Below are 25,830 nucleotides of genomic sequence, written 5' to 3'. Positions count from 1 at the left end.
CTGAAATAGATTTCTACATAAGTACATCACCCAAAGATCCTAAACTCTGGGCTTGGAGTCCTTGCACAGTGGAATTCCTCAGTTGTAACCCTCCAAAGGGGGTGAATATATTTCTTTCACAGGAGAGTGAATTCAATATTTTGTTACTGAAGAGCAGATTTGGGGAGTCGCTAGTGCTATTCTCCAGATATTTTATTTTCCTTTCTGGTACATGCTCCCTTGAAGTTAGGTGTGGCCACATGACTTATACATAACGTGAACAAAAGTGATGTGTCACTTCAGAGTGGAAGCTTTAAGTTTCAGTAACTAATTCACCACTTTATCCCCTGCCTTGCTGATGGTGGAATTATGTCAAGGTTGTGCCTCCATCAGCCTGGGTTCCAGAGTGCTTATAACCCCCTCAACAATGTGCAGAGCCCTCCATAGGCCAAGGTGGACATACAGTTTGAGGAAAACAAAAAAAACCCTTTTGTGGTAATGCACTGAAATTTTGGGATTGTTTTTTCAGTATCACCTAGCCTATGTCATTACAGAAAAAAATTAGCCTCAGTGCAATCCCTGGGAGATTCCCTGCAATCCCGGGTCTTGCTCCCAATAAAAGCCCTTTTCCTTAGTCTCCCAACTCACACCAGAGACCCAGACTATGGTTTCAGGCTGACATTACAAGACAATATTTAGAAAAGAACAACTCAAAGGCTCTGCAGTCAACCTACCTGGCTAATTTAAGGTTCCACCACTTACTAATTAGCCAAATGAGCAATGTATTTAATATGTGTAAAATGGGGATAACAGTGTTTATCTGTTTCAGTTACCATGCCTGTGTAAGAAACCACAGAACTTAATGGTGTCAAACAGGTTTTTATTATGCTCACAGATTTGTGAATGAAGAACTTGGACAGAGCACGCAGCAGGGATGGCTCCTCTCTCCTTTCCATGTGTGGGCTCCTGGTAGAAGACTCAAAGATTAGCAGCTGGAACCATCTGGAGCCTCACTCCCTGACACAGCTGGCAGTTGGTGGCCGTTGTTGGCTGTCGACTGAGCCCTTTGCTAGGGCGGTCAGCCCAAACTCACATGCAGCCTCTCCATGTGGCCTGGGTTTCCTTATACATCAAAAGACAGAAAGCAGAAGCTACATCACTTTTTGTGACCTTGTTTCAGAAGTCACACAGCATCACTTCCACTGTATTCTACTATAAGGCAATTGCAAAATCTTGCCCAGGCTCAAGGAGAGAAGAAATAGGCTGCTTCTTCAGAGGGGCAGCCAGGCTCTGGAAGAGTACACGGGACCAGGAACACTGCTATGGCCACTTTTAGAAAATAAAATCTGCCACACTTCCTAAGATTAGAATGAGCTGACACAATAAAAGTACTTCGAAAAGCTGCTAATTACATGCTTGGTATTGATTTTTCCACCACACAGTCTAGAACCACATATAACTGCCTCCCTGCCCAGCTTCCACTTTGCTTCTTTGTGGCCAGACTTTCCCTTCCTAGGGACCTGCTCCAAGGATCCTTTATCAAAGATTCTATACCAAACTAAGGCAATTCCAAGACAGGAGGCATTCAGGAGCATGCTCTGACTCTGTGGCCTCAAGATGTTCATACCACAGTCTAATACAAGCAAATTTCCCACAAAGTATAATCCTTTGGAGACTGGGCTATCATAAGCTTAGGATTAATTCCTTTTTATATTTTTCCTTGTAAAGGACTTAAGAAACTTTCAGGCCTTATGTTAACCAAGATCATCTACCACACATGTACAATTGTCCCTTTATAGCAAAAGATCTTCAAGAAAACGTTAAAACTTTACAAGTAGATTTTAGGTGGATTTTACTTTTTTTTTTTTTTAAATAGAAGTGTATCATTCTGTCAAACTATATGGTACCTTTTAGCAGATTTTAAGAGAAAGTGAAATAAACCTCTAAAGGGCAGGTCATTCACGACAGTGCTCACATCAGACTGAAATGGCAGAATGACATCAGCTAATAATCTTTTAGTTTATGTTCAAAAGAACTGGACTATTGGTTGTTAGAGATGCTGTGTAGATTAGTGCCTCCTTGGCACTAAATTACCAATATCCAGGAAAACAGGCTTGGCCAATAAGTGAGCTAGTAAGTCATGTGCACAACAACTCAAAGGCCACCATTTCTTCAAATCTTCTACAATTTAAATTGCAAAAGAGAGAAAAAGCTAGCTTTATTCTTTGTGCCAATAACCTTCTGTAAGCCTTGGGTGTAGTTTGAAATCCAGAAAGGTGCTACCATTATAATTGACCTATAGTTTGCTGCTATGAAATTGGCTTAACTAAGTATCTTTACTATCAAACTTCTGGGTGGTAACTAAATATGCCAGATCTCAGTCACTAAAGTTAAAAATCTAGAGCCAAACCCCACTCCCTGGAAAACTGGCAGTTTGGGGTTTATGTCATACATTAATCTTGTCATGTACATTGTGTAATCATTCTCAACGAAGTTTCCCAAGTATTTTCGATGTCACTTAGCTTGGCTGTCTGAGGCTTTACCAGGAATAAATATGCCTAGAATCAAATCATTCTAGGTTTAGGCAACTTAAGCACCTACAAACACAAGATTATTATTAAAAGTCATCTACTAGGCCTGGGTACAGTGGTTGACACCTGTAGTCCCAGCAATTTGGGAGGCCAACGTGGGTAGATCACTTGAGGCCAGAAGTTCGAGACCAGCCTGGCCAACATGGTGAAACCCCATCTCTACTAAATATACAAAAATTGACCAGACACAGTGGCACCTGCCTGTAATCCAGCTACTTGGGAGGTTGAGGCACAAGAATTGCTTGAACCCAGGAGGTGGAGGTTACAGTGAGCTGAGATCACGCCACTGCACTCCAGCCTGGGTGACAGAGCAAGACTGACTAAAACAAAACAGAACAAAACAAACAAACAAAAAAGTCATCTAGTATGAATGATATTTCCTCAGTTTCTCAGAGATATTCTTTAATCATAAAGGCCTACAGCTAGCCTAAAATACACCCTTCTTCCAACTTACCAGACAATTTTCTGCTTAATTTCCTCCATTAAGCATCCTTGTATTACCTGTACACAGGCAATTCCCTTTTCAAAAGTTTTTAAGAGCTAAATTCACCTTTATAATGTATTTTGAAATGTTGTCCCTGAACAATCAATGAGCATTCAAATGAAAATCTTCTACCTGTTCTTTGAATGTGTTATTACACTTTCTCTTTCAAGTAGGTTTAGACTTTTACCAGAAATGCTTAGTTAGTTTGATTGTTCCTCTAGACAGCAATCAACAAACTATGGCCCACAGGCTATATCTGGCCCACCATCTGCTTTTATAAGTAACTTTTAATAGAACATAGCCATGCTCGTTTATTGTATTTATTTTTTTTTTTTGAGACGGAGTCTCGCTCTGTCGCCCGGGCTGGAGTGCAGTGGCCGGATCTCAGCTCACTGCAAGCTCCGCCTCCCGGGTTTACACCATTCTCCTGCCTCAGCCTCTGAGTAGCTGGGACTACAGGCGCCCGCCAACTCGCCCGGCTAGTTTTTTTGCATTTTTTAGTAGAGATGGGGTTTCACTGTGTTAGCCAGGATGGTCTCGATCTCCTGACCTTGTGATCCGCCCGTCTCGGCCTCCCAAAGTGCTGGGATTACAGGCTTGAGCCACCGCGCCCGGCCCATGCTCGTTTATTTACATATTGTCTATGTAACTGCTTTTGCACTACAATGGCAGAGCTGAACAGTCCCAAAAGAGGTACACAAAGCCTAAAATATTTACTATCTGGTTCTTTATTAAAAACAAATAAAAAATTTTTAAAAAGCCTGACCCCTGCTCTAGGACAAGTCTCCAGAAGTGGCTTTGGCTCCACATAAAAGAGAAAAAAATGAACTACTATCTTGCAAAATACAGCTGTCATGAACTCCTATAGAAGACTCAAGTCTCAAGTCTAATTAGGCAGCTGTTAGGAATGTAGGCAGAACCAAAATAGTGTAGTCCTTTGATGACGTCCCTAAGATGAGGCAAGGACTGGAAGGAAGCCATACGGGTACAAGACGCAAATGTCATCTAAAGCAGATCTGCCAGGAGAGGGCTGTGAGTTCTTGCAGACATCAGATCCTTTTCCCTTTTCCTAGCTTACCCTCCATTTTACTGTGATACAGCAAAAAAATTTTAGTTACCTCTTATGAAGAGACTGTATGAACATAAATGACTATAGCAATGTTTTAGATTTAGGACTTTTATTTTTTTCACACCCAAGTTAACCTGAGTTGACTCTCATTGTTCCCCTATCTACCCATAGTCCCCATACAACAACAAGAAATATTTGCTTTCACATTACAGCATAAAGACCACCTAAGCTTTGGCAGCTGACTTGTAGTGGGTCAGTGTGCGGGCAGAAGGGTCAGTGGCATTGATCCACTTGGGCATCCAGTAATGGCTCAGCCAGTCAGCCCGGCCTGGGTAATGGCGTTCAAAGATTTGACGGTAGTAATATCCTTCTTTGGTTTTAGGAGTATTGAAGGGAAATTTCTGGGCTGCATTTGCCATCATTGCATCATCAACCTGTAAGAATAAGCATATAGGAGCAAAACAGTTTTTTAAAATGGCAGGAAATGCTTGTTGACTCTGGTCTCACAAAACAGAAAACATTCAGATAAGACATGACTGTAAATTGTATGAGACCCTTTGAATCACCCATCACTTAGAAAATGCTAAAGTATTCATAATATGGATAGCTGCAGTGCCTTTTAAAGAACACTCATATGCATATTTTTAATACGTAGTGGCTCTGTTTTAGTCATTTGTGCCTAACAAGATCTGGCACCCAGCAGGTGCCCAAATATCTGATAAATGAAGATCAGTGATGATAAGTAGTAAGTCTCCTCTCTTTTTCAATTCCAGATGCTACTTTATAATCCTTCATGCTACTTAATTCTTATGTAATTCCTATGAAAGAGATAAGTGTTTACAGAGACTGTGAATCTCTCTGACAGGGACAAAGCATTCAAACTAAATACAGAATGAACAGCAATGACAGCTCTGCATCCAAACTGTCGCATTCCTAAAAACGTTTTTAAAGACATTATACCTGATGTTCAACGTATTCCTGTAAAATCTTAAACCAGGAATTCTTAACTGAAGTTATTCCATCACTGAAGGCTTCTTTTGGTCGCCAGAGAATCTCTTTGGGTATCAGATTGGACTCCTCAAACGTCTCTCTCAGGAGATGTTTTTCTATCCCATTCTGATATGAAAAAAAAAAAAAAAGGAGCATCAGTTAAAAATTACAAACATAATCTGATGGCAATGGACAGTTTTTATCTTGAGTTGATTTACCCACCTTTGGAGTTCTCATTTCTGGTGGCAGAGACAAGTAATAGGAAGAAAATCGATGATCTAGAAATGGGACTCTCAGTTCAAGGCTTAAAGGAGAAAAGAAGAAAATCTAAATTAAAATGGGTATTTAGTGCCTGTCAGTTTAGGTTCTGATTCAGTTTTCCCATCAATTCAACCAGATCCTAAGAAATGTTAAGGTCATACAGTCACATACAAGCCTCCTAATGACTGCTCTACACTAATGAATAAATACCAAAAAAAAAAATCTTCATTTAAAATAATTATATATATATATATATATATATATATATACACATACACACACACACCATGTCATCGAGGGAGTAAAACTAACTGAGACTATTACTTTTACTTTCCCTTCTAGGAATAGTTGAATGCATATTTCAAAAAGCAGAAAAAGTTACAAATCATGAGTGACCCAATCATTAAGAAAATACCTTGCCTGAACCTTTCTTACTCAGTGTTTTCTAGGTGAGACCATCTCTTCTAACAATTGTGATGACAATACAGTATTTTTTTTTACCACTGATTAACAATTCACATACAATATGCAATTTAAACCAGAGTCCCACTATATTTCATCAAATTCTGTATCACCGGTTTCCTGAAGCCTAGTGACTCTAGTTAGGACAAGTAGAGAGGATAATAACCAGATTCAGTTCATTCCCTAAACCCATGTTTAATTATATCCTGATCTAGGTGTGATTCAGCAGAGGCAACTAAAACATTTAATGACAGTTGTTTATCCTGTACAGTAAAAGTCTTCAGTTCTTCAACGTAACTCTAGACAACCAGAAATGATACCAAAGAAACCTGGCTCGTTATAATGTAATCAAACCCCTTGCATCTTCACTACCCTATCCCCTCAGGGTCACTACAGCACCAAATAGGCATGGTGGGCACTCAGTACTTGTCACATGATGTTTATAATCTTTACTTCTCTTTAAAACACTTAACAGTAGCTGCTGCAGCAGCCTTCCCTCTTCCATCTTGGTTGTTCAGATGTGAGCAGAATGTTCTTACCTTTTAAAGGTGAAAACTCCAACTCAAACAACCTATGGAAGACGACTTCTCTCCATATACCACAACAACACTTTGAAATGTGGCCTAATTCTTTTGGGACAAAGTGAAGAAACAGCTTCATTTTCTCTATAAAAGTCACACTTTGTAACATATAGCCAACTATATGCAACATATAGCCAACCAGCTGTTGATTTTTATTTTTTCAGGGTATTGAGCTTTTTTTTGTTTTGGTTTGGTTTTCCTTTTTTTTGGTGTTTGTTTTTGTTTTACAGTAGCCTTTAAAAGTATTACCCGTGGGCAGCAGTAGTTCGATCTGCGCGGAGGACATCAAACAAATAGAGTTCCCTCAGAAGCCTCTCACTCTCCTCCTCGGCTTCTTCAGGAGAAGGAGCCTATTTCACAAACAAAAACACCAAGAGTTTTGCTTTTGGCACACAAAGCAGTTTTTCTTTCTCCCTCTCCAATCCTAAAGTTGGATAAGACAAAAAGTTAAACAAATTTAGGGAAGGGAGTAAATAACTGAACAGAGGTAAGCAGTGCTTTACAAAACATGCCTTCCTTCCTACCAAACTGCTAATATTAGAATAAAATGAACACACTGGGCAACAGTCATAATTCCACAGGATGCTAAGAAATGGCAGAAAGGTGATTCTCAAGCTTAACTAGTTTTATTTATTTATTTTTGGCATTTTTTTTTTTTTTTTTTTTTTAAGAGACAGGATCTTGCTCTGTCAACCAGGCAGGAGTGCAGTGGCGCAATCACAGCTCACTGCAGCCTCAATCTCCTGGGTTCAGGTGATCCTCCCACCTCAGCCTCCTTAGTAGCTTGGGGGTATAAGCATGAGCCATCATACCCAGCTGTAACTAGTTTTAAAGAATAAAAATCATCTTACACATTAAAATTTCTTTCTTCCTCAAGAGATAGAAAGCAAACATTATCAGGTTCCCTTTTGTAACCTCACGAGACACTCAAAGCTATTACTGTCATACTGAAAGATGATAGAAATAGTCAAACATTTCATAGTTTTCTTAATATAGCACGAATATTCCTCCACTTCAGAGTGGTTACCTTGTGAAAATATATGTAACCCTGCGTAAGTTCATCTGATCCTTCTCCAGAGAAGATCACCACGTTATCTGTGTTCTTCCGAATATACTTGGAAATTAAATACATACCTTAAATGAGAGAGAGAAATTAACTTTAATGTCAACATAACCTTCCACAAAAAATGCCTTTGATTTGATTTTTGGAAATAATTGAATGCGTTACTACCATACTGGACTTCATATTAGTATACAGTAGTTTCCACAATAATGACCTTGTATTTACAAGCCATTTATATGTACTTAATCCAAAAGCACTACTGTAAAATAAAATAACCCAGAACCATTCTGTCATTTTATAAAAACAGGTTTTAACATTCTAATGTTTTTAGAACAAGAATGTTCACCTCAAAACTATGCTAAGCTGAACAATGACTCAAATACCTAAAAATCATGCCTTTCATAGTGGTATTATGACACAAAAATAAGAATAGCCATTTTGGTGGTTTAGTGTTAATTTTGTTAGGTACTTTCCCCCTGCCACTCCCCATTTACCAGATTTCACATAAAGCTAGGGAGACTATATAAGTTATTAAACTTGCCTCCTTGGTCCTGCACTGCATCCCTCTAAACCAGTGTTTCTTCTCAGCCTTGTTTTTATTATTACCTCAGCTAGAGAGCTGAGGTGATAGACACTTATTTTCCTAACCCCACCCCAGCCCCATGAAATTCCAATACCAGAGCTATCCTGTCTATCTGCTTATTTATTGTGATGTTTTGGAGGGCCATAAACCATCGTAATACCAAAGATATTTTTGCCCTCCAAGGCAAGTCTCTCAAGGGAGGCAGTAGCATACAAAGGTTCATTAACATTGGATCAGTCTAATTTGGGGTACACTTCCAATCTCAGTAGATATATTATCTACAAAATAAAATTAATATTGTTTACAGAGCAATGATAGCTAGTGACTGGTAAGTTGTGTGATGGAATATTTACCAAAATATATCTAAAATGAGTATTTCTTATCAAAAATGCATTACCAAATAGACCTATTGCCTCACTGTATACAGACTGTAGTCCGAGAAACTCTAAGAGAAATGGGAGGCAGAGGGCAGAAAATATGTATCTGCTCCCTGGGGAAACACCAGCAGTGATACCAACAATGTGGAGGTTGAACTATGTATTTATTGTTCCCTTCACTCCAAAAGAGATTCAGAGAATTCTTAAGTGGTCTTAAATAATCAGTAACATAGGGATTTAATTTGTATTCATCCTTAAATAACATTTTTAAACTACAGCTTGAAATAAATTTTTTAAACCTTACTTTTTTTCAGTATTAGAAAAAGCTTTTTATTTAATAATATTATAATACCTTACCTACTGAAGCACGAACTGTTGTAATGTCGTAAGTTTCCAAGGAAAATATGACTTCATCCAGAGCCTGAATGCCTTCCTCAGAGTTAAAAAGGACTTCATAATGTTCACTTCCGATATGATTTGCCACCTTATTATATAAAGAAATACCCATTTATTTGTTAAAGAAAATAACTTCCCTTGAAAATCAAACAGGACGGGAGTTCACAAAGCTTTATGAATTAACAATGGTGGGAAAAAAAGAAAAATAGTTTTACAGCCCACCACATACAAGCCCCATCCAGCACTGTTTCCTCGCCTGCTTCAACTCCACCACCAGGAAGTCCGTCTCCCCTCAGCTCCTCTGGTGCCAAGGCTTCAGCCATTCTCCCAGTTGGCACCTCCCTCCCTATTTTACCTAACCCCCCTCATCTCTCTCTACTCCAACATGGTCCCACTAAGCTTGGTCTTTTTTGGTCCTTCTGAAATGCCTAATTTTATATCCAGGATGTTATTTTTATATAGAATGGCCGCACCCCTCATTCTACTTTCCTTGGCTATTTTGATTCTCTCGGCATTGATCACTTTGCATTGAGACTACTCTCTAGCTTTTTCTCATCCATGCTATGAAAGTTCTCCATAGTGGGAACTAGGTCTCCCGCCCACTGAATACAGACAAGCTGCCCTCTGCCCACAGTATTCTAAATACAGTACTTTTTAAAATAATAATAACAGCTAACACTCATTAAGTACTTACTACATGTTAAGTTCTATCCTACTTACTTTACATGAATTATATCATTTCACCTTAAAATTTCCCCATAGCAGACACTATTATTTTTGTTACATCAATGAGTAGAGCCAGGATTTCAAATCACAAGTCAGGTTCCAGAGCCTGCAGTGTTAGCCACGATACCATGCCTTTACATTCTTTTTTAAAAAACAAATGAACAAACAAAAAACCTTTTTTTAAAATTTTTCAAGACGGCATCTTGCTATGTTGCCCAGCCTAGATTTGAACTCCTGAGCTCAGACATCCCACCACAGCCTCCCAAGTATCTGGGACTACAGGTGTGTGCCACTGCACCTGACTTATGCCTTTACTTACTTTATTTTTTTTTGAGACAAGGTCTTGCTCTATCACCCAGGCTCTATCACCCAAGAGGCTAAGACTACAGGCAGGCGCCACCAAGCCTGGCTATTTTTGCATTTTTTGTAGAGATGGAGTTTCATTACGTTGCTCAGGCTGGTTTCAAACTCCTGACCTCAAGTAATCTACCTCCCCCAGCCTCGTAAAGTGCTGGGATTACAGGTGTAGGCCACCATGCCCAGATACCTTTATTTTCAAAAGAGCATAATTATCATCATAGGGTCTTTGTGAGAATTGTATGGGTCATAACAGATAAAAGTACACAGAGGACAGTGTACAACACAGTGCATATTCAACAGCCATTTCATTCTATTTTAATACATTTAATTTAAAACAATTGTCCCAGTCAATACAGCAGCAGAAGTAGAATCATCCATTATTGACTCCATTTCCATTCTAATAATAAGTCTACTCTAACTACACAAGGGACAGAGACAGTACCTTACCTTTCTAGCAGCCAGTAAATCGGGGCTGTCTTCCATGCCAATTGCAAATGTCTGGAGAGGATACTGTACTTGGGCCTCTTTCAGCTGCTTCAACAGGGTGGCAGCAACCAAGCTGGAGTCCAAGCCCCCTACATGCAAAAGGGGAAGTGGAAGTGTCCTAGTTATGTGCCTTGCATAAGACAGGGACAGAAGATGTATATTCCTGATAAACACCAAGATCATACTTTTACCATTTAAAACCCGCAAGTTTTATAAGCTGAAATCAACTTCAGTAAGAGAAAAATATACAAACTGTGATAATAGTAGCATTTGAATTGGTTAAAAATCACTACACAGAATTCCAAACATCCACTGGCTCACTCTTAACACCAATAACATAGCTACACTGTAACTCAAGTTGCAGTATGACTATGACTATTAAATGCAGCTTATAAAAAATGTTTCCATCTGATAATGAAGGAAAGATTAAATCATACAGAAAATATTTTATAGTAAAAATAAAAGGGATGACTACAAATCATTTCAATTAAACACACACGAAATATAATTAGGTTTTTAAATTGATTTCACCTGATAAAAGGCAGCCAATCCTTCTGTCTGTCATCAAACGTTTCTTTACAGCATTATTAAAAAGGATCCTGAGGTTGTTCTTCACAGTTTCTATCTCAAAACCTATAAACACAGCAAGTAAACCAAACAGCTCCAGAAAATCTTGGGCTGGATCAGTTATTGAAACGAAATACACAATCATCAACATCTATCATGATGGTATTTACTCAATGGTGGAGTGTGCCAAATCGTAATGTGTTCCCTCCAAACAAAATAGGAAATAGGTTTTGAAACTAAAATCATTCAAATGATGGGAGAGTACAACTTATAATTTTTTTTCCCTTGGAGAAGGATGGGGAATAGGTGGATGGGTGTCTGCTACCTGGAAAGAGTTTGTCCACATTGTCATAGAGGGCATGCAGGGGTTCATCCCGACAGTGATGATATTTAACCATTTCCACAGATGCAACTTTGCCATTTGGCTTTAAATCCAAAACTTCATAGTGCCCAGGAAGAAAAGGCTCCACTTTTAAAAAGGGAGTCGTGGAGTGTTTCAATGTAACAAGACCTACAAATTCAAAAAGATACCTTTATTCAAATTAGGTAACTCTTCCCAATAACTGTCACGATTAGTTAACATCCTCTACATTCCTATTTATTTTCCCTTTTTAATACAAACACATGGCCATTAAACAAGCAAAATAGGAAAAATAAATTCCTATTTTCCTAAGCCCTACCGTCTACTTACTGGAGAGATCATAATGGCATAGGGATATACTGCCAAATTACACTAACTTTTAGTAATTCAAAGAAATAGAAAAACCTCCAGTGTTCAATTTCTTCTTCTTAGATTTCTAATCAAGAAAATCTATTTTCTATACCAAAGCAAATATATACAAAAGGAAAAGACATACTTATGAAGCAAAGGGATGAACTAGAGTCCTAATGTTATGATAGTCTGGTAGTCATTTGTCGTCACTGAGTTATTTTCAGAAAATAGCCGGCGGGGCGTGGTGGCTCAAGCCTGTAATCCCAGCACTTTGGGAGACCGAGACGGGTGGATCACGAGGTCAGGAGATCGAGACCATCCTGGCTAACACGGTGAAACCCCGTGTTACTAAAAAATACAAAAAAACTAGCCGGGCGCGGTGGCGGGCGCCTATAGTCCCAGCTACTCGGAGGCTGAGGCAGGAGAATGGCGGAAACCCGGAAGGCGGAGCTTGCAGTGAGCTGAGATCCGGCCACTGTACTCCAGCCTGGGCGACAGAGGGAGACTCCATCTCAAAAAAAAAAGAAAAAGAAAATAGCCATGGTTCCCAGACCTTTAACAAGTACAATGATCCACTCTTAGCTACTTTAAAGTCAGATATGATGACATCTATCCCTTAACTAGTTGTTATACACTATATGTGAATAAAACCATATAACTTAAATTTCCTCCATAAATTGTCACAGACAGTACCCAACCTCACAACACCATGATCTTTGACACAAACATCAATGTTTTATTGTAGATTGTAACAGACTATCTACATGGAATACCCGTGATTTACAATTTGAGACTGTCTACCCAGCCAGTAACCTGTGTAGCACTGAATTCAAATACCAGAAAAAGGACCCAGATTCCCTCACCAGCTAGCAGAGCTCAAGTGAGCTACGCAGCCCAGACAGGGAATGGGGAGTAATTAAAAGGTTTTAAGCAGGCAGCACTATAATCAGATGACTTTTCGACAGGTTATTCTAAAAGCATTGAGAAAGGAAAACTATTGCAGTATTCCAGATGAGATAATTTGGTCTGGAAAAGGACAGTGTCAAGGATACAGAAAACAACAATCAAGGAATTTCAGAGGGTAAACTGGATGTGATTCTAGTTCCATATCAAGTGATCATCAGGCTCAAAGAAGGCCCAGGGCAGTAGGAGGCTGCTTTTCCCCGCTGTTCTCTTTACCAGGCTTGCCCAGCAGTCCTGGCAACTGACATACATATATATACTTGCTCTGTGCCATCTGATCACAGTAGAAATGCCTGAAAATAAGCCAGTTGCGGTATCAGCACAAACACTGTGACTAGCGTCCTAAGTACCCCTTTGACTGATCTCATTATCCCTGCTTTGGCCAATATTAAATCTGAAAATTAAGTAACAAAGGATTTAAAGAATGGCAAAAAGAGGCAGGGAGAGAGATTTTAGGATGTTACTACTGTGTAGGTAAGGAATAAAAAATAAATGTCTTCCTCAAGTTTACCATCAAAAAGTGCTATACATGATTTGTAAGTATTTTCTTCCAACTTGTGGGCTGTCTTTTCATTTCTTGATGGTGTCCTTTAGACGTGCAAAACTGTTTAATTTTGATGAAGTCCAATTCATCAATTTGTATTATTGTTTCTGGTCTCATATTTAAGAAAGATTTGCCAAATCCAGGGTCATGACAACTTACTTCTATGTCTGCTTCTCAGGATTTTATAGTTTTAGCCCTTACATTTATGTGGATTAGTTAAAAGTGGATTCATTTGATGCATTTTTTTGTATCCATAGTTTTTGTATATGATGTTGGGTAAAGGTTCAACTCCAGGTTTTGCATATGTTTACATATCTGGTTGCCACTGTGCCAGTTTTTGAACTTCTTTCCCCACTGAATACTCTTGGCACCCTTGTCAAAAATAAGTTGATTATATATGTATGTGTTCACTTCTGACTCTCAATTCTATCCCACTCATCTATACATCCATCCTTCTGCCAGTATTATACTGTCCTTATTACCATTGTCTTGTAGTAAGTTTTAAAATCAGTAAGTATGAGTTCTCCTACTTTGTTCCTCATTTTCAAAGGATTGTTTTGGCTATTCTTAGTCCCTTGCAATTCCATATGAATTTCAGAGCCAGCTTGTAGATTTTACAAAGAACTCATCTGGGATTCTGATAGGGATCAAGTTGAATCTGTAAATCAGTTTAGGGAGGACTGCCATCTTAATAATGTTAAGCCTTCGATTCATGATCATGGGATACTTTTCCATTTATTTAGATCTTCTCTCATTTCTTTCAACAATGTTTTATAGTTTTCAGTATACAAGTTTTGCACTTCTTAAATTTATTTCTAAGTATTTTATTCTTTTTGATGCTATTATAAATGAAGTTGCTTTCTTAATTTAATTTTCAGATTGCTCATTTTAAGTATGTAGTATTCAGTTAAAGTGTGTCAAACACCATTGATTTTTGTATATTGATCTTGTATCCTGCAACCCTGATGAACAGAAGGGATTTCTACCTAGAATACATAAGAAACTATTACAATTCAGTAACAAAAAGACAAAGTAACCCAATTAGAGATGTATAATTCAAGAACGGATAAACAAACTGCAGTGCATGCAAACAAATGGAATATTATTCAGCAATTTAAAAAATGAGCTATCAAGCCATGAAAAAACACGGAAGAACCCTACATGTATACTGCTAGGTGAAAGAAGCCAGTCTGAAAAGGCTACATACTATATGATTACAACTATTATATGACATTCTGGGAAAGGCAAAGTGAAAGAGAAAGTAAAAAGATCAGTAATGACTGGGGCGGGATTTAGGAGGAAGAGGACAGGAAGGAATCAATAAGTGGAGCACAGGAGATTTTTTAGGGCAATGAAACTGTTCTACATAATACTGTAATGGTGGGTACATGGCATTAAACATTTGTCAAATCCAAAAATCTATAAAACACAAAGAGTGAACCCTTACATAAACTATGAACTTCAGTTAATATATAAGTATCAGTTCATCAAATCTAATAAATGTAGCACAGTAACGCAAGATGTTAAGAGTTGGGAAAACTGGGCGGGGGCACTGGAGGGGGAGCATATGTGAACTCTCTACATTTTCCTCTCAATTTTTTATAAAACTGCTCAAAAAAAAAAAAGTCTATTATGTTTTTCAAATAAAATGATCCCTAGCAGGAAAAAAAATGGCAAAGGATCTGAACAAATATTTCTCCAAAGAAGATACACAAATGGCCAATAAGCATAAGATAAGATGCTGGACATCACTGTCAACAGGAAAATACAAATCAAAATCACAGTGAAATACCACTTCACATACCCTAGGATGGCTAGAATTAAAAAGTCGCACAGTAAATGTTTGTGAAGATGTGGAGAAACTGAAATTTTAATACACTGCTGGAGGGAATAAAAAATAATGCAGCCATTTCAAAAAATAATCTGGTAGTTCTTCAACTGAACATAGTTATCATGTGTGCCAGCAATTCTACTCCTAGATATACACCCAAGAGAAATGTCTACACAAAATCTTGTATACCAATGTTTATAGCAGCATTATTTGTAATAGCCAAAAGGGGTAAACAATGTCCTAAATGTCCATCAACTGACAAGGGGATAAACAAAATGCAGTGTATCCATGTAATGGAGTATCATTTGGCCATAAAAAGTAAGTACTGATACATGTTACGGCATAGACAAATCTTGAAAGCACTATGCCAAGTGAAAGAATCCAGTCACAAAAGCCCATATGATATATAATCCCATTCATATGAAACATACAGAATAGGGAATCCAGAGGCAGAAAGACTGGTGATTGCCGGGGCTACAACTGCGGGGGTGCAGATAATGGATATGGAGAGATGGAATTCAAAGCTAAAGGGCACAGGAGGCAGGGTGTTGTGGTGCATGCCTATACTCCTAGCTACTAGGGAGGCTGAGGTGGGAGAATCGCTTGAGCCCAGGAGTTCAAGGCTGCACTAAGCTATGTTCAGACCACTGCACTCCAGCCTGGGCTGGGCGACTGAGCAAGACCCCATCTCTAAAAACAAAAACAAAAACAAAAAACCTAGTTGATCCTGCCAGCAAAAACTAAGCTAAAGGGCATAGGATTTGATTTTTTTTTTTTTTTTTTGAGGTGGAAAAACAATTCTAAAACTGACTGGAGTGTTGGTTACCAACATCTGTGAATACACTAAAAACCACCAAACTGCATACTTCAAGTGGGTGAATTACATGGTATGTGAATTATCAATAAAGCTGTTTTAGAAATCCTAATATTTGCTGTGCTATAACTGCAGCAAAGTACCACAGTGCAATAATCGCAGAGTCAACCCTACCATTATAGTATGACACAGGAAAACTTAAAACTGCACTTAGGATCAAGCTAGACGTAGCGCATATTAGCATAGCAAAAAATAAATGACTGCACTAAAGAATCATCCTTCAAGTATTACAGAATTTAAGTGCTGAAAAGGAGAGTACAACTCCTCTGTTTTTTTTTTAAAAAAAAGGTTAAAGACTCATAACTTAATTAGTCACTTGTAAAATTCTGGATTGCTCTCTAAGAGATTTTCAAATATAATTTAAAAGCAAACATACAACCAAGACAATAATGAACGTCTATAGAAAAATTTATTATTACCTTTAGCTTCTGAACATACAGCCAAAAATCCATCTTCTGTCATTGCTTTAAACAAAGGTCTGACTCCATATGTATCTCTGCCCAGGAACACTTTCTTATTGGCAGTATCCAGTAAAACAAATGCAAACACACCATCCAACATACAAATTGTTTGCTCAATTCCTCCTTTGTCATAAAGATGAAGGATTATCTCACCATCCACGTTGGTCTGGTATTCAAATTCAAAATGGCGTTGCATCTTATGAAGCAATAGCAAAACCAAAATGTTAGATTCCTTGTACATTCACTAATAATTTCTTATTGCCAAGTTGCTTCAGTATTTCTGAGCTCTATAATCCTTTCATGCACTTTGGTGATTTAGGAGAATCACAGCATTATCAAACTAGGGTTTGCTTCAACTCATAATCTGCAAATTTTGTTCAACATAAAGCTGAACCCATGAAAATTTTAGTTGCAGTCTGAGAAAGAGAATATAATGGGAATGTGCCAGAATAGTAACCTATGAAGGGATGAAAATGCATATTGTATACATACTATGTATGTAATACATATATATTCAGATTGAGTCTCCCTTATCTGAAATGTTTGGAACCAGAAGTGTTGTGTTTTGGATTTTGGAATATTTGCATATATGTGAGATATCTTGGGGATGAGACTCAAGTCTAAACATGAAATTCATTTATGTTTCATATATCTTATACACATAGCCTACAGGTAATTTTAGATAATATTTCAAATACTTCTGTGCATGAAACAAAGTTTGTGTACATGGAACCATCAGAAAGCAAAGGTATCACTATCTCAGCTACCATGTGGAAAATCTGTGGCTGTTTGCCATCATTGCCCATCATTCCTGACTGAATTTATATGCTACTAAAGAACAATCATTTTTATACACTTATTCATACGTAAGTAAAAAATATGACCTACCATTAATACAGTAAGAAAATAATAAGTAGCATAGTAGTATCACCAGAATACCTGTATCAGCAGTTAAACAGCTGTACAAACAATGGCAGGCTTTCAGACTCCACCGACAATGCTGTGTTTTGATTAAAAGGTTACTGTACACTGTATCTTTTTTTTTCCTTTTTTAGGTGAGAAGAAATATCGGAAGCAGCTGAGCAACTAGGAAGAGGGTCCTCTGAGGTTGAGGAGGCACTTGGCCAAATGACTTTTGTTAAGTGTTTCTCCAGAGTCATCTGCCTCATTAACAACGGCTTCTGTCTTGGAAGTCTCTCTTTGATTTTATAGACTGGCATGACCTCTTGTTCTGTTATGAATGCAGGTAGCTCTAGCCTTTCAATATCTCTATCACATATTTTCATCATGTAATCTAAACCTTTACACTACAGTCCAATTTCTCCTATAGCTTGACTTTCTGTGTTATGTTTCTACTTTTCCTTATCATTGCTGCTCAAAGAAATATCTACAGGTCTTTTTGACATTTTCAGTATCTTAACACCACAGAGCAGAAAATAAGCAAAAATACACAATGGGTAATGCGCAGAGGTCCCATCTGTGGGGATCCTGGATCCTGCCATTGGCGTGTCCAGCTTGCACATGTGCCATTCTATTATCCTTTGTGGGCATGCTTGCACGAGGAAATCTGGGCATGTGTAGAAAAGTTATACTGCAGCTGAAGTGGGCTGAGAAGGTCTTTTTTTCCTAGGGCATGCCAAATAAACTGTGTGTTTTACACCTGCATTTTGACTGTGACATCAAAATGCACAGTAGTATCATGTCAGTGCTCAAAAAGTTTCAGATTTTGGAGCATTTCAAATTTCAGATTTTCAGATTAGGGATGCTCAACCTCTAAATGTAAGTTAAGATAACAGGTTGCCTGGTTGCCATGACACTAAAAAACATGTCTTCTGCACCTAAAAATTTTTGGTTTGAGAAGATAGTATTGGCTAAGAAGTTCCTCCAGTTCAGCTTCAAAGTTCTAGCTAGAAAAATGTAAAGCAAAGGGACAAACATCATTTGGCACCATTCCATGAAAAATAAATGGCTACCTCACAATAACAGATACATGATCCAAAACAAAGTTGCTGGTCCCCAGGGGTGGACGACAATGCCCAGGGCTTCCACCACTGCAGTAGCATTAAAGCTACTCCTTACTTATAGACAAAATGATGGTGGCGCTTTATTAGTCTGCATGCCCCAAAGGAACAGCAAAGGGACTGTCTGCCACTGCACGCAGAATAGGAAGGTTTGATTAGGCTACTCCCCAATTCTGACACTCTCCACCATCACTGGCAAACTATGAGGATGAAAAGTCCTGGATGTATTCCTTTTTGAACCTTGTACTCAGGTTTTTGGCTGACATTAGAGAAAGAAGAGGTTTAAATCAGGTGGAAATCCTAGATAAGCTTAAAACATGCTTTCAAATTTCAAAAAGTAAACCTATCATGTATGTGCATGACCCATAAATACGCTTCACACTCCATCCAGCTCACTCCATCATTTGTGAATCTTTTGTCTATAAGCCCTCACTGAACTGTCCAAAAATGGGCTTTGCCTCCAGTGACTGTAAAGTCACTACCTGGTCACCCCTCTCTGCTCTATCAGGGATGATCTGTAACTAGCAGGTGGGGTCTGGAAACAGTCTTCTGCTGACTGTTCTGGGCTGAACTGCCTGAAGGGTTAGTGACTATAAAGCATTCACTGATATTAGCAAGCAACAGCTTCCAAAATCTACCTTGCCCACCTCTTTGGCCTAAACTTTGCAGGTAATTTATTTAAAAGGGAGAAGGGTCCTTTGGGTAATGGATGTATTGCTTCCTACTCCCCTGAAACCAAACTCCAATGCTGCATCTTAGATAAAAGCCCTCAAATCTTACCTCCTGAACTCATGCTGTCATCTGACTTGGCTGCAGGCCCCTGATACTCCCCTGCAGGGAAAGGGCCTGCTCTTTGCTCTAGCCTTGACCCCATTTCTCCTGTTTTTCATTCAGTCTCCCTCTACTCCCAGCACACCTCTGACTGTATTTCATTGTAGTGGTAAACTTTATTTTTACCAAAAAGGAGGTGTGTGTGGGGGGGGGGATTTTTGAATACTTTATATAAGCCTAAAATACACATTCTGTTCATTAGACAGTTTGCTAGCTGCCCCAACTACATAAGCTTCGATGCTTATGGAACAAACTTCTCTACTTTTACAAATGAAACATTTGGCTAATTCAGAATAGAAATTAATTATTTTCAAGATATTTAACTTCTTGTAACTTTTTAATGAAAAGAAACAACACTGTTCAAGTGAAGCAGGGCGTTTCCTATTTCATTTAAGGGGAAAGCCAAGCTGACAATGCCATAGCACCACCTAGCATTCTCACGTATGTGACACTGATTTGACTCAGAAAGAAAAAAGTTGTAATACTCTCTTCTTCCACCTCCCACTAGCAGGAAAGTACATTCTTGCCTTTCCTTTTCACCATTTCATCTCCAATCACCTAGAAAAATGATGTCTGGTGCATAGTAGGTCCTTTAATAAAGGAATAAAGAAATGTGTAAAAGGAATCTCCTGAATAACTATTTTAAAACTTTTTAAACGAGAAGACTGTTATTAAGAGTGTTCCTATGAGCAGGCAACAAACAATGACAAAAGCTTTTGTTCAGAGATAAAAATGTCCAAAATGTGATTAGGATATAAATCTCTATCAATGCATGACAGGGTATCTATCAAGAAGTCTCAAAAAACACCAAGAAACATCACAACCAAATGCATGAACCTTGAATGAAATCTAGCTCAAAACAAACAAAAACCAGCTATAAAGATATTCTTGGTAACACTTTGAGTGGCCAAGGTGGGCAGATTGCCTGAGCTCAGGAGTTCCAGACCACCCTGGGCAACATGGTGAAACCCTGTCTTTACTAAAATACAAAAAATTAGCTGGGCATGGTGGCAGGTGTCTGTAGTCCCAGCTACTTGGGAGGCTGAGGGAGGAGAATTGCTTGAACCTGGGAGGCAGAGGTTGCAGTGAGCTGAGATCGTGCCACTGCACTTCAGCCTGGGTGACAGAGTGAGACTCTGTCTCAAAAAAAAAAAAATTCTTGGGACACTTAGGGAAATTTCATTTAAGAATAAACTGGATATTAGGTGGTATTATGGACTCTTAGGTTTAATAATGGCATTGATGTTATGTAGAAGAATGTCCTTATTCTTAGAAGATAAATGCTTATATATTTAGGAGTGTCATAATATCTGTACTGTACTCTCAAATGATTCAGCAAAAATGTGTGTGTGTGTTTGTGTGTGTGTGCAAAAGAAAACTCAAGCAAATATGGCAAAACATTAATGACTATTCAATCTAGGTGCTCGCTGTTCTGTTCTTTTCTATATGTTAGAAATTTTTTCAAAATGAAAAGCTGGGGAGAAGGAGAAAAAAATTCTAAGAGTCAAAGAAACTGAACTGTAATTCTCAGTTTTATCACTTCTTTTGTGACCATGTCATTTCACTCACCTTTTTATTCATCAGTTCCCTATTTACATACTTAGAGCAAATGAGTTAATGAACATAGAGTGCCTTGCAAAGTAAAAAGCATGATACAGAATATGTAATATCATCGTGACCAACAAACTCTTAAGTTTAATCGCATCCAGACATCTGGTTTCTTTCTCCTTACCTTCTTATAGTTGTAGATTTCACCATTGTAACAGAGCCACAAATACGGATATTTCTTCACTCGAATTGGCTGCATTCCAAACAGCGGATCAACTACTGCCAATCGGTGAAATCCAAAGCAGCAGTTGGTGTATCCATTGACATTCTCAAAACGGAATGCATCTGGCCCTCTGTGTGCAATCTTCATAGCACTCAGACACTGAACAGAAAGGCAGTCGTCACTGCCAAACAGGGCCCAAATGCCACACATGGCACAATGAAGCTATAAGCTCTCTATGGAGATAAAAGCAGATAAATCAAAAATATTCAATATCCAATCCCAGTCTGCATTAAATCTTGATTCCAGAAACATGCATAAACCACTTCAAAGACTAAAATTTAAACCATCTTTTCTATAGCGATTCCCCATTAGGTTGGCAGGCACACGGGAGTAGAGGATGATTTAATTTACTTACAGGTATTCAGAAAATATAGTGACCTCTACATTCAATGGGCTACAGCAGCTTAGCACCTAGTCAAAGCCTGCATCTCTCCCACCTTAGGATTTAGTGGTTGGCTAGAGCTGGCAGCATCTAGGCCACATCTGTCTCTGCATTCTAAGTTTGCTTCCAAGATATAGATACAAATCCAGGCTGGCTCCAGCCTAGCCAGAGATCCCAGCCCCACTCTCTCCATCCCAAAATCCCTCAAAGATCCAAGAGACTTTCCAGATTACTAGAGTCTCCTCTCAGGTTGTCTTGACAGTTAAATGCCCTCTCTTTATCTGAACTAGCTGCAGGTACAATATAATGTATACAACAGAAAATCATACTGCTGTAAGTGTAATACTAAGATACACAGCTCTTTTAAGCATTTCACCATATTACATCTAGGTTACCTCTAAGTGATTTATTCAGATGTGATTGAAGAAAATCTAAAGGGAAAAGAAAACAATTTAATTTGATATCAGATATCCTGGCTTTATAACAAATAAAACATTTTAAGTTAATAGAAGATACAAAATGTTCACTATCAAAATGTCCCAAGTGACAAAAATGTTCTCAAATATTTCTGTCTCAAAGTTGCATTGTTCAGTAAGGAAGCAAATCAGGTGGGACATATACAGCAACAACATCCCTAATAAAAACTTGGCTCATCCCTATAAGCCAGGAAGCAAGTAAGTCATCCTCACATATGTTAATTACTTTCCAATTTCCAATTCTCAACTGTGAAATAAAGCGCTATTTGGCTGCTGCCAGCTCAAAATGACTGTTTTTATTAAAACATCTCTAACTTGAAAAATAACTATTTTGGTGTTTTTTTTAAAAAAACTGCAAATTGCAGCAAATGCCCAGATAATTTGGGATAAACACCCTAAGGAAAAAATATATATTCAAGTTGCGTAAGTCACTTTGAGCAATCCTTTGGTGATATTTCATTTATATCTAAAAGCACCAAAGGTTTAGCTGGCTTTTCCAGAAAACCAGAACCAAATAATATATGGTTATAATGAAAATCATCTCAAGCAATTTGGAAATGAAGTACCACATGTCCTATGCTGTCCCTTCCATGCACTTGACGAAATAGCCCAAATAGCCTACAACAAATTATTTGAGATTTACTGGAAAAATTCCGTAAGATTTAAATGAGATGACTACTAATAAGCCATCTGCCTTTGACTCTATACCAGTTAAAAATGGGTTAGGAAAGTGCTTTGAAAATCAAGTGTGGTCATCAGGGAATCATTTACCTAAGTTTTCTTAACACCGCTTAGTGAATCCCTGTATTAATCCTGCTATAATAAATACACGCTAACCTCTAAACTGGAGGGGAAAGAGGGAGAACAAAGGGGCATGTAAAGTACACTTATTTTTTCTAGTAGGAAAAGTCCAATTAAAACTATAACCTATTATTTTTATTGGAATCGGTCTTATAGAAGGGCAAAGTTCCTACTACCGCAACCTGTTCTCAATATTTTTCTTATTTCTTCTTAAACTTCTAGAGCAGTGCTGTCCAATAAATATGTGAGCCACGTATGTAATGTTAAATATACTAGTAGCCCCATTAAAAGAAAAAGGTGAAATTAATTTTAAATATACTTAACTCAATATGTCCCAAATAGTATCATTTTAACATGTATGTAATCAATATAAAAAATTATCAAGCAGATATTTTACACTGTTCTTCCTACTCCAACGACAAAATCCAGTGTATTTAACACAACACACCTCAATTAGGACTAGCCAGCATTTCAAGTGCTCAACAGCTACAGGTAGCTAGCGCCTACCGAACCGGACATGGCAGTTTCAGGGCATTTAATTTCTATTCCACTTTACGTTACTTAAAACTTCACCCTCTCACCTTACTTTTATGTTAAGATGTCAGTAAGTAACCAACTACAGACAAGTTCAAGCCCTATTTTACCTCTAATTACTCTTACAGCAATGCTATGAATCATAATTTAAAATTAAAAAAAAAAACTGCTGTTAAATTATTAGTCAAGCGCCCAGGGCAATGGACAGTAAAGAAATAATGTAGGCCAACGGCCGAGAAGAAAACTGTCCTTTTATTTAAAGCTATAACAATCATCTGAAGCCAGCCCTGTAAAATGACATCCACTAAAAAAGGCACGCTAGTTCTTCTACCTTTTTCTGTACTTGGCCGCCTGTGTCCCTAAACAGACCTCTTCTCGGCAGGGTTTGCTCAGCAAGTCACTTGTTAAGTCTTGCAGTCTACAGAGAGGGGTGGGAACTGGCAGGGGTGGCGGGGTGAGAGGGGAGGAGGAAGGTGAGGGGTCCAGGTGAGGACGGGGGCAGTTGAAGGGGAAAGCACAGACACCGAGGCGGTAATAAAGCCAGAGTCTCTTCTTCCTAGATCAGGACCACGCGACGCCTGACTGCGCCCTGGCCACCAGCACGCTCCGACCAGTCCGCCGCAGGGGCCCGGACTGCGAAAATGTCCACAGGCTTCGACGCCACATAGTAAAAAAAGTACACATGTAACATTTACAGGGACTCAGACCGCCGCTGCCTTCTCTCCGGAGCAGCCCGGCCTCCCGGTCGTGGTTCCCTCTTGATGCCTCAGGGGACCAGGACAGAGAGGTCCTTCCGCTACCTGCCAGTTGCGCAACAATCGCTAGGCGTCCGCCCCGCCCTCTCTACCGCAGGAGCCGCAGCATCAGCAGGCGTCCCCGAACTGCGTCTGCCGGGTGCCAGGCTTAAGGACGCATCCTCCTCCCCCTCCTCCCGGAGCAGCCGCAGGGCACACCAGGAGTGTGCTGGCGCTGGGCGCACGGCGCGGAGCGCAGGGTCCGGCTCACCTGGGCGTAAGCAAGTCAAGGAGATACGGTGAGCGGGGGCCGGGCAGCGGACAGCGTGCTGGGCGGCGAGACTGCGGGCGCTTATACCGACCTGGCTCCTGTAATGCGTGCGGGAAGTTTCATCATGCCTGCGAGGACCAACCAGCGCGCATAGGGGCGGGGCCGCAGGGTGGCCAGGGCGGAGCAGGATTGAGTGGGGCGGTGGGAGGGCGCAAGGAGGAGCTCTTTTGTTTCCAGCACATTGCGTCTCAGTGCACCTGTTTAAGGATAGCCTCAGAGATCCGTCCAGACTACCTGCTGTTCTGACAATTAAGGAGTTTTCCGTACTTGATTTGTTCTTAGGGAAATCATCACCGTTTATTTGTCGCACTACCGTCTGATTTAGTATGCAGTGCAGAGAAAAGCTTGTTCTAAGAAACTGATGCGTGAGGCCTAAAATGTCCTTATAAAATCTATTAATAAATCGGGGCCAAGAGTGGTGGCTCACGCCTGTAATCTCAACACGTTGAGAAGCCAAGGCAAGAGGATCACTTGAAACCAGGAGTTCAAGACCAGCTTGGGAAACACAGCGAGATCACATCTCTACAAAAAATGGTGGCACACCTTGTAGTCCCAGCAACTCAGGAGGCTGAGGCAGAGGGACAGCTTGAGCCCAGGAGTTTGAGGCTGCGGTGAGCTCCACTCCAGCCTGGGCGACAAAGGGAGACCCCCATCTCTAAAACAATAAAATAAAATCTAAATCTGATTGATACATGAAGCCAAAATACATCAGTGGTCCTTAAACATTTTAAGTACAAAGATTCCTTTTAGAATCTCAAAAAGTATTTTGTCAGCCTGCCTCCACAAGATGATTATGTGCTTTTAAGTATCTCTTTGATGAAGAAAAGACATCACGATTTAAAAGAGTATCATAACACTCTTAAATCGTATTTTGCTAATTGCATCAGCACTGAAATAAATTGAGAAATAGTAAAATTATATGTGCATGACCTACTATGATCAGACTACAGTCAATGCTCGGGGAGCATGCAGGTTTGATATCCCCATACAACGCATTCCCGGCTAAATCAAAAATGCCAACAATTTAAAATCCCTAAGCGCAGAAGATGGAGTAGTCACTTAGTAGTTACAGGCAAGAGCAAAGATGAGAGATGACTTGTTCTAAGGATCATTCTTGCTGGAAAGTTTTCAGTATCAAACAGACTTTGCTGTATCCTAATTGATGTATTTTAAACCTGAGACCAATGTGGGAAAGTAATGTGGGAAAGCAATGTGGGAAAGTAGGTCTTCTATCTACATTTTACAAATCTCTCCCCCATTCTTAAGAAGGTTCTTTGTAATTCTCCCCACCCTTGAGAATGTACTTTGTGAGATCCACCAATGTACTTTGTGAGATCTGCCCGCAAACCATTGCTCCTAACTCCACCACCTATCCCAAAACCTATAAGAACTAATGATAATCCACCACCCTTTGCTGACTCTCTTTTCGGACTCAGCCCGCCTGCACCCAGGTGAAATAAACAGCCTTGTTGCTCACACAAAGCCTGTTTGGTGGTCTCTTCACACGGATGCGTGAGACAAAAACAAAA

At 39.2% G+C, this 25,830-nt stretch overlaps 1 protein-coding gene across 9 annotated transcripts; it reads right to left on the bottom strand.

The window, feature by feature from the left end:
* Positions 1-842: 842 nt before the first annotated feature.
* Positions 843-24,367, bottom strand: ASNS (asparagine synthetase (glutamine-hydrolyzing)). Of its 9 annotated transcripts, XM_077998057.1 has the most exons (15): positions 24,242-24,367; positions 23,568-23,888; positions 21,821-21,856; positions 20,945-21,216; positions 16,319-16,556; positions 11,301-11,486; positions 10,940-11,041; positions 10,370-10,497; positions 8,798-8,924; positions 7,445-7,551; positions 6,667-6,767; positions 5,336-5,417; positions 5,084-5,239; positions 4,348-4,557; positions 843-1,101 (listed from the first exon to the last, which is right to left on the bottom strand). In XM_077998057.1, the coding sequence occupies exons 4-14, from the start codon at positions 21,191-21,193 to the stop codon at positions 4,348-4,350; spliced, it is 1,686 nt and encodes a 561-aa protein (XP_077854183.1). In that variant the 5' UTR covers positions 21,194-21,216; positions 21,821-21,856; positions 23,568-23,888; positions 24,242-24,367; the 3' UTR covers positions 843-1,101. The 9 variants fall into 9 exon arrangements, with proteins under 9 accessions (XP_077854183.1, XP_077854184.1, XP_014989796.3 ...); XM_077998058.1 differs by lacking the exon at positions 21,821-21,856; XM_015134310.3 differs by lacking the exon at positions 23,568-23,888.
* Between the last annotated feature and the right edge of the window lie 1,463 nt (positions 24,368-25,830).

The sequence above is a fragment of the Macaca mulatta genome, chromosome 3 (assembly GCF_049350105.2).
Source record: "Macaca mulatta isolate MMU2019108-1 chromosome 3, T2T-MMU8v2.0, whole genome shotgun sequence".
In the NCBI taxonomy this organism is placed as follows: Eukaryota; Metazoa; Chordata; class Mammalia; order Primates; family Cercopithecidae; genus Macaca; species Macaca mulatta.
Note: the sequence above shows the minus strand (reverse complement) of the source record. Positions and strands in the feature narration are given on the sequence as shown.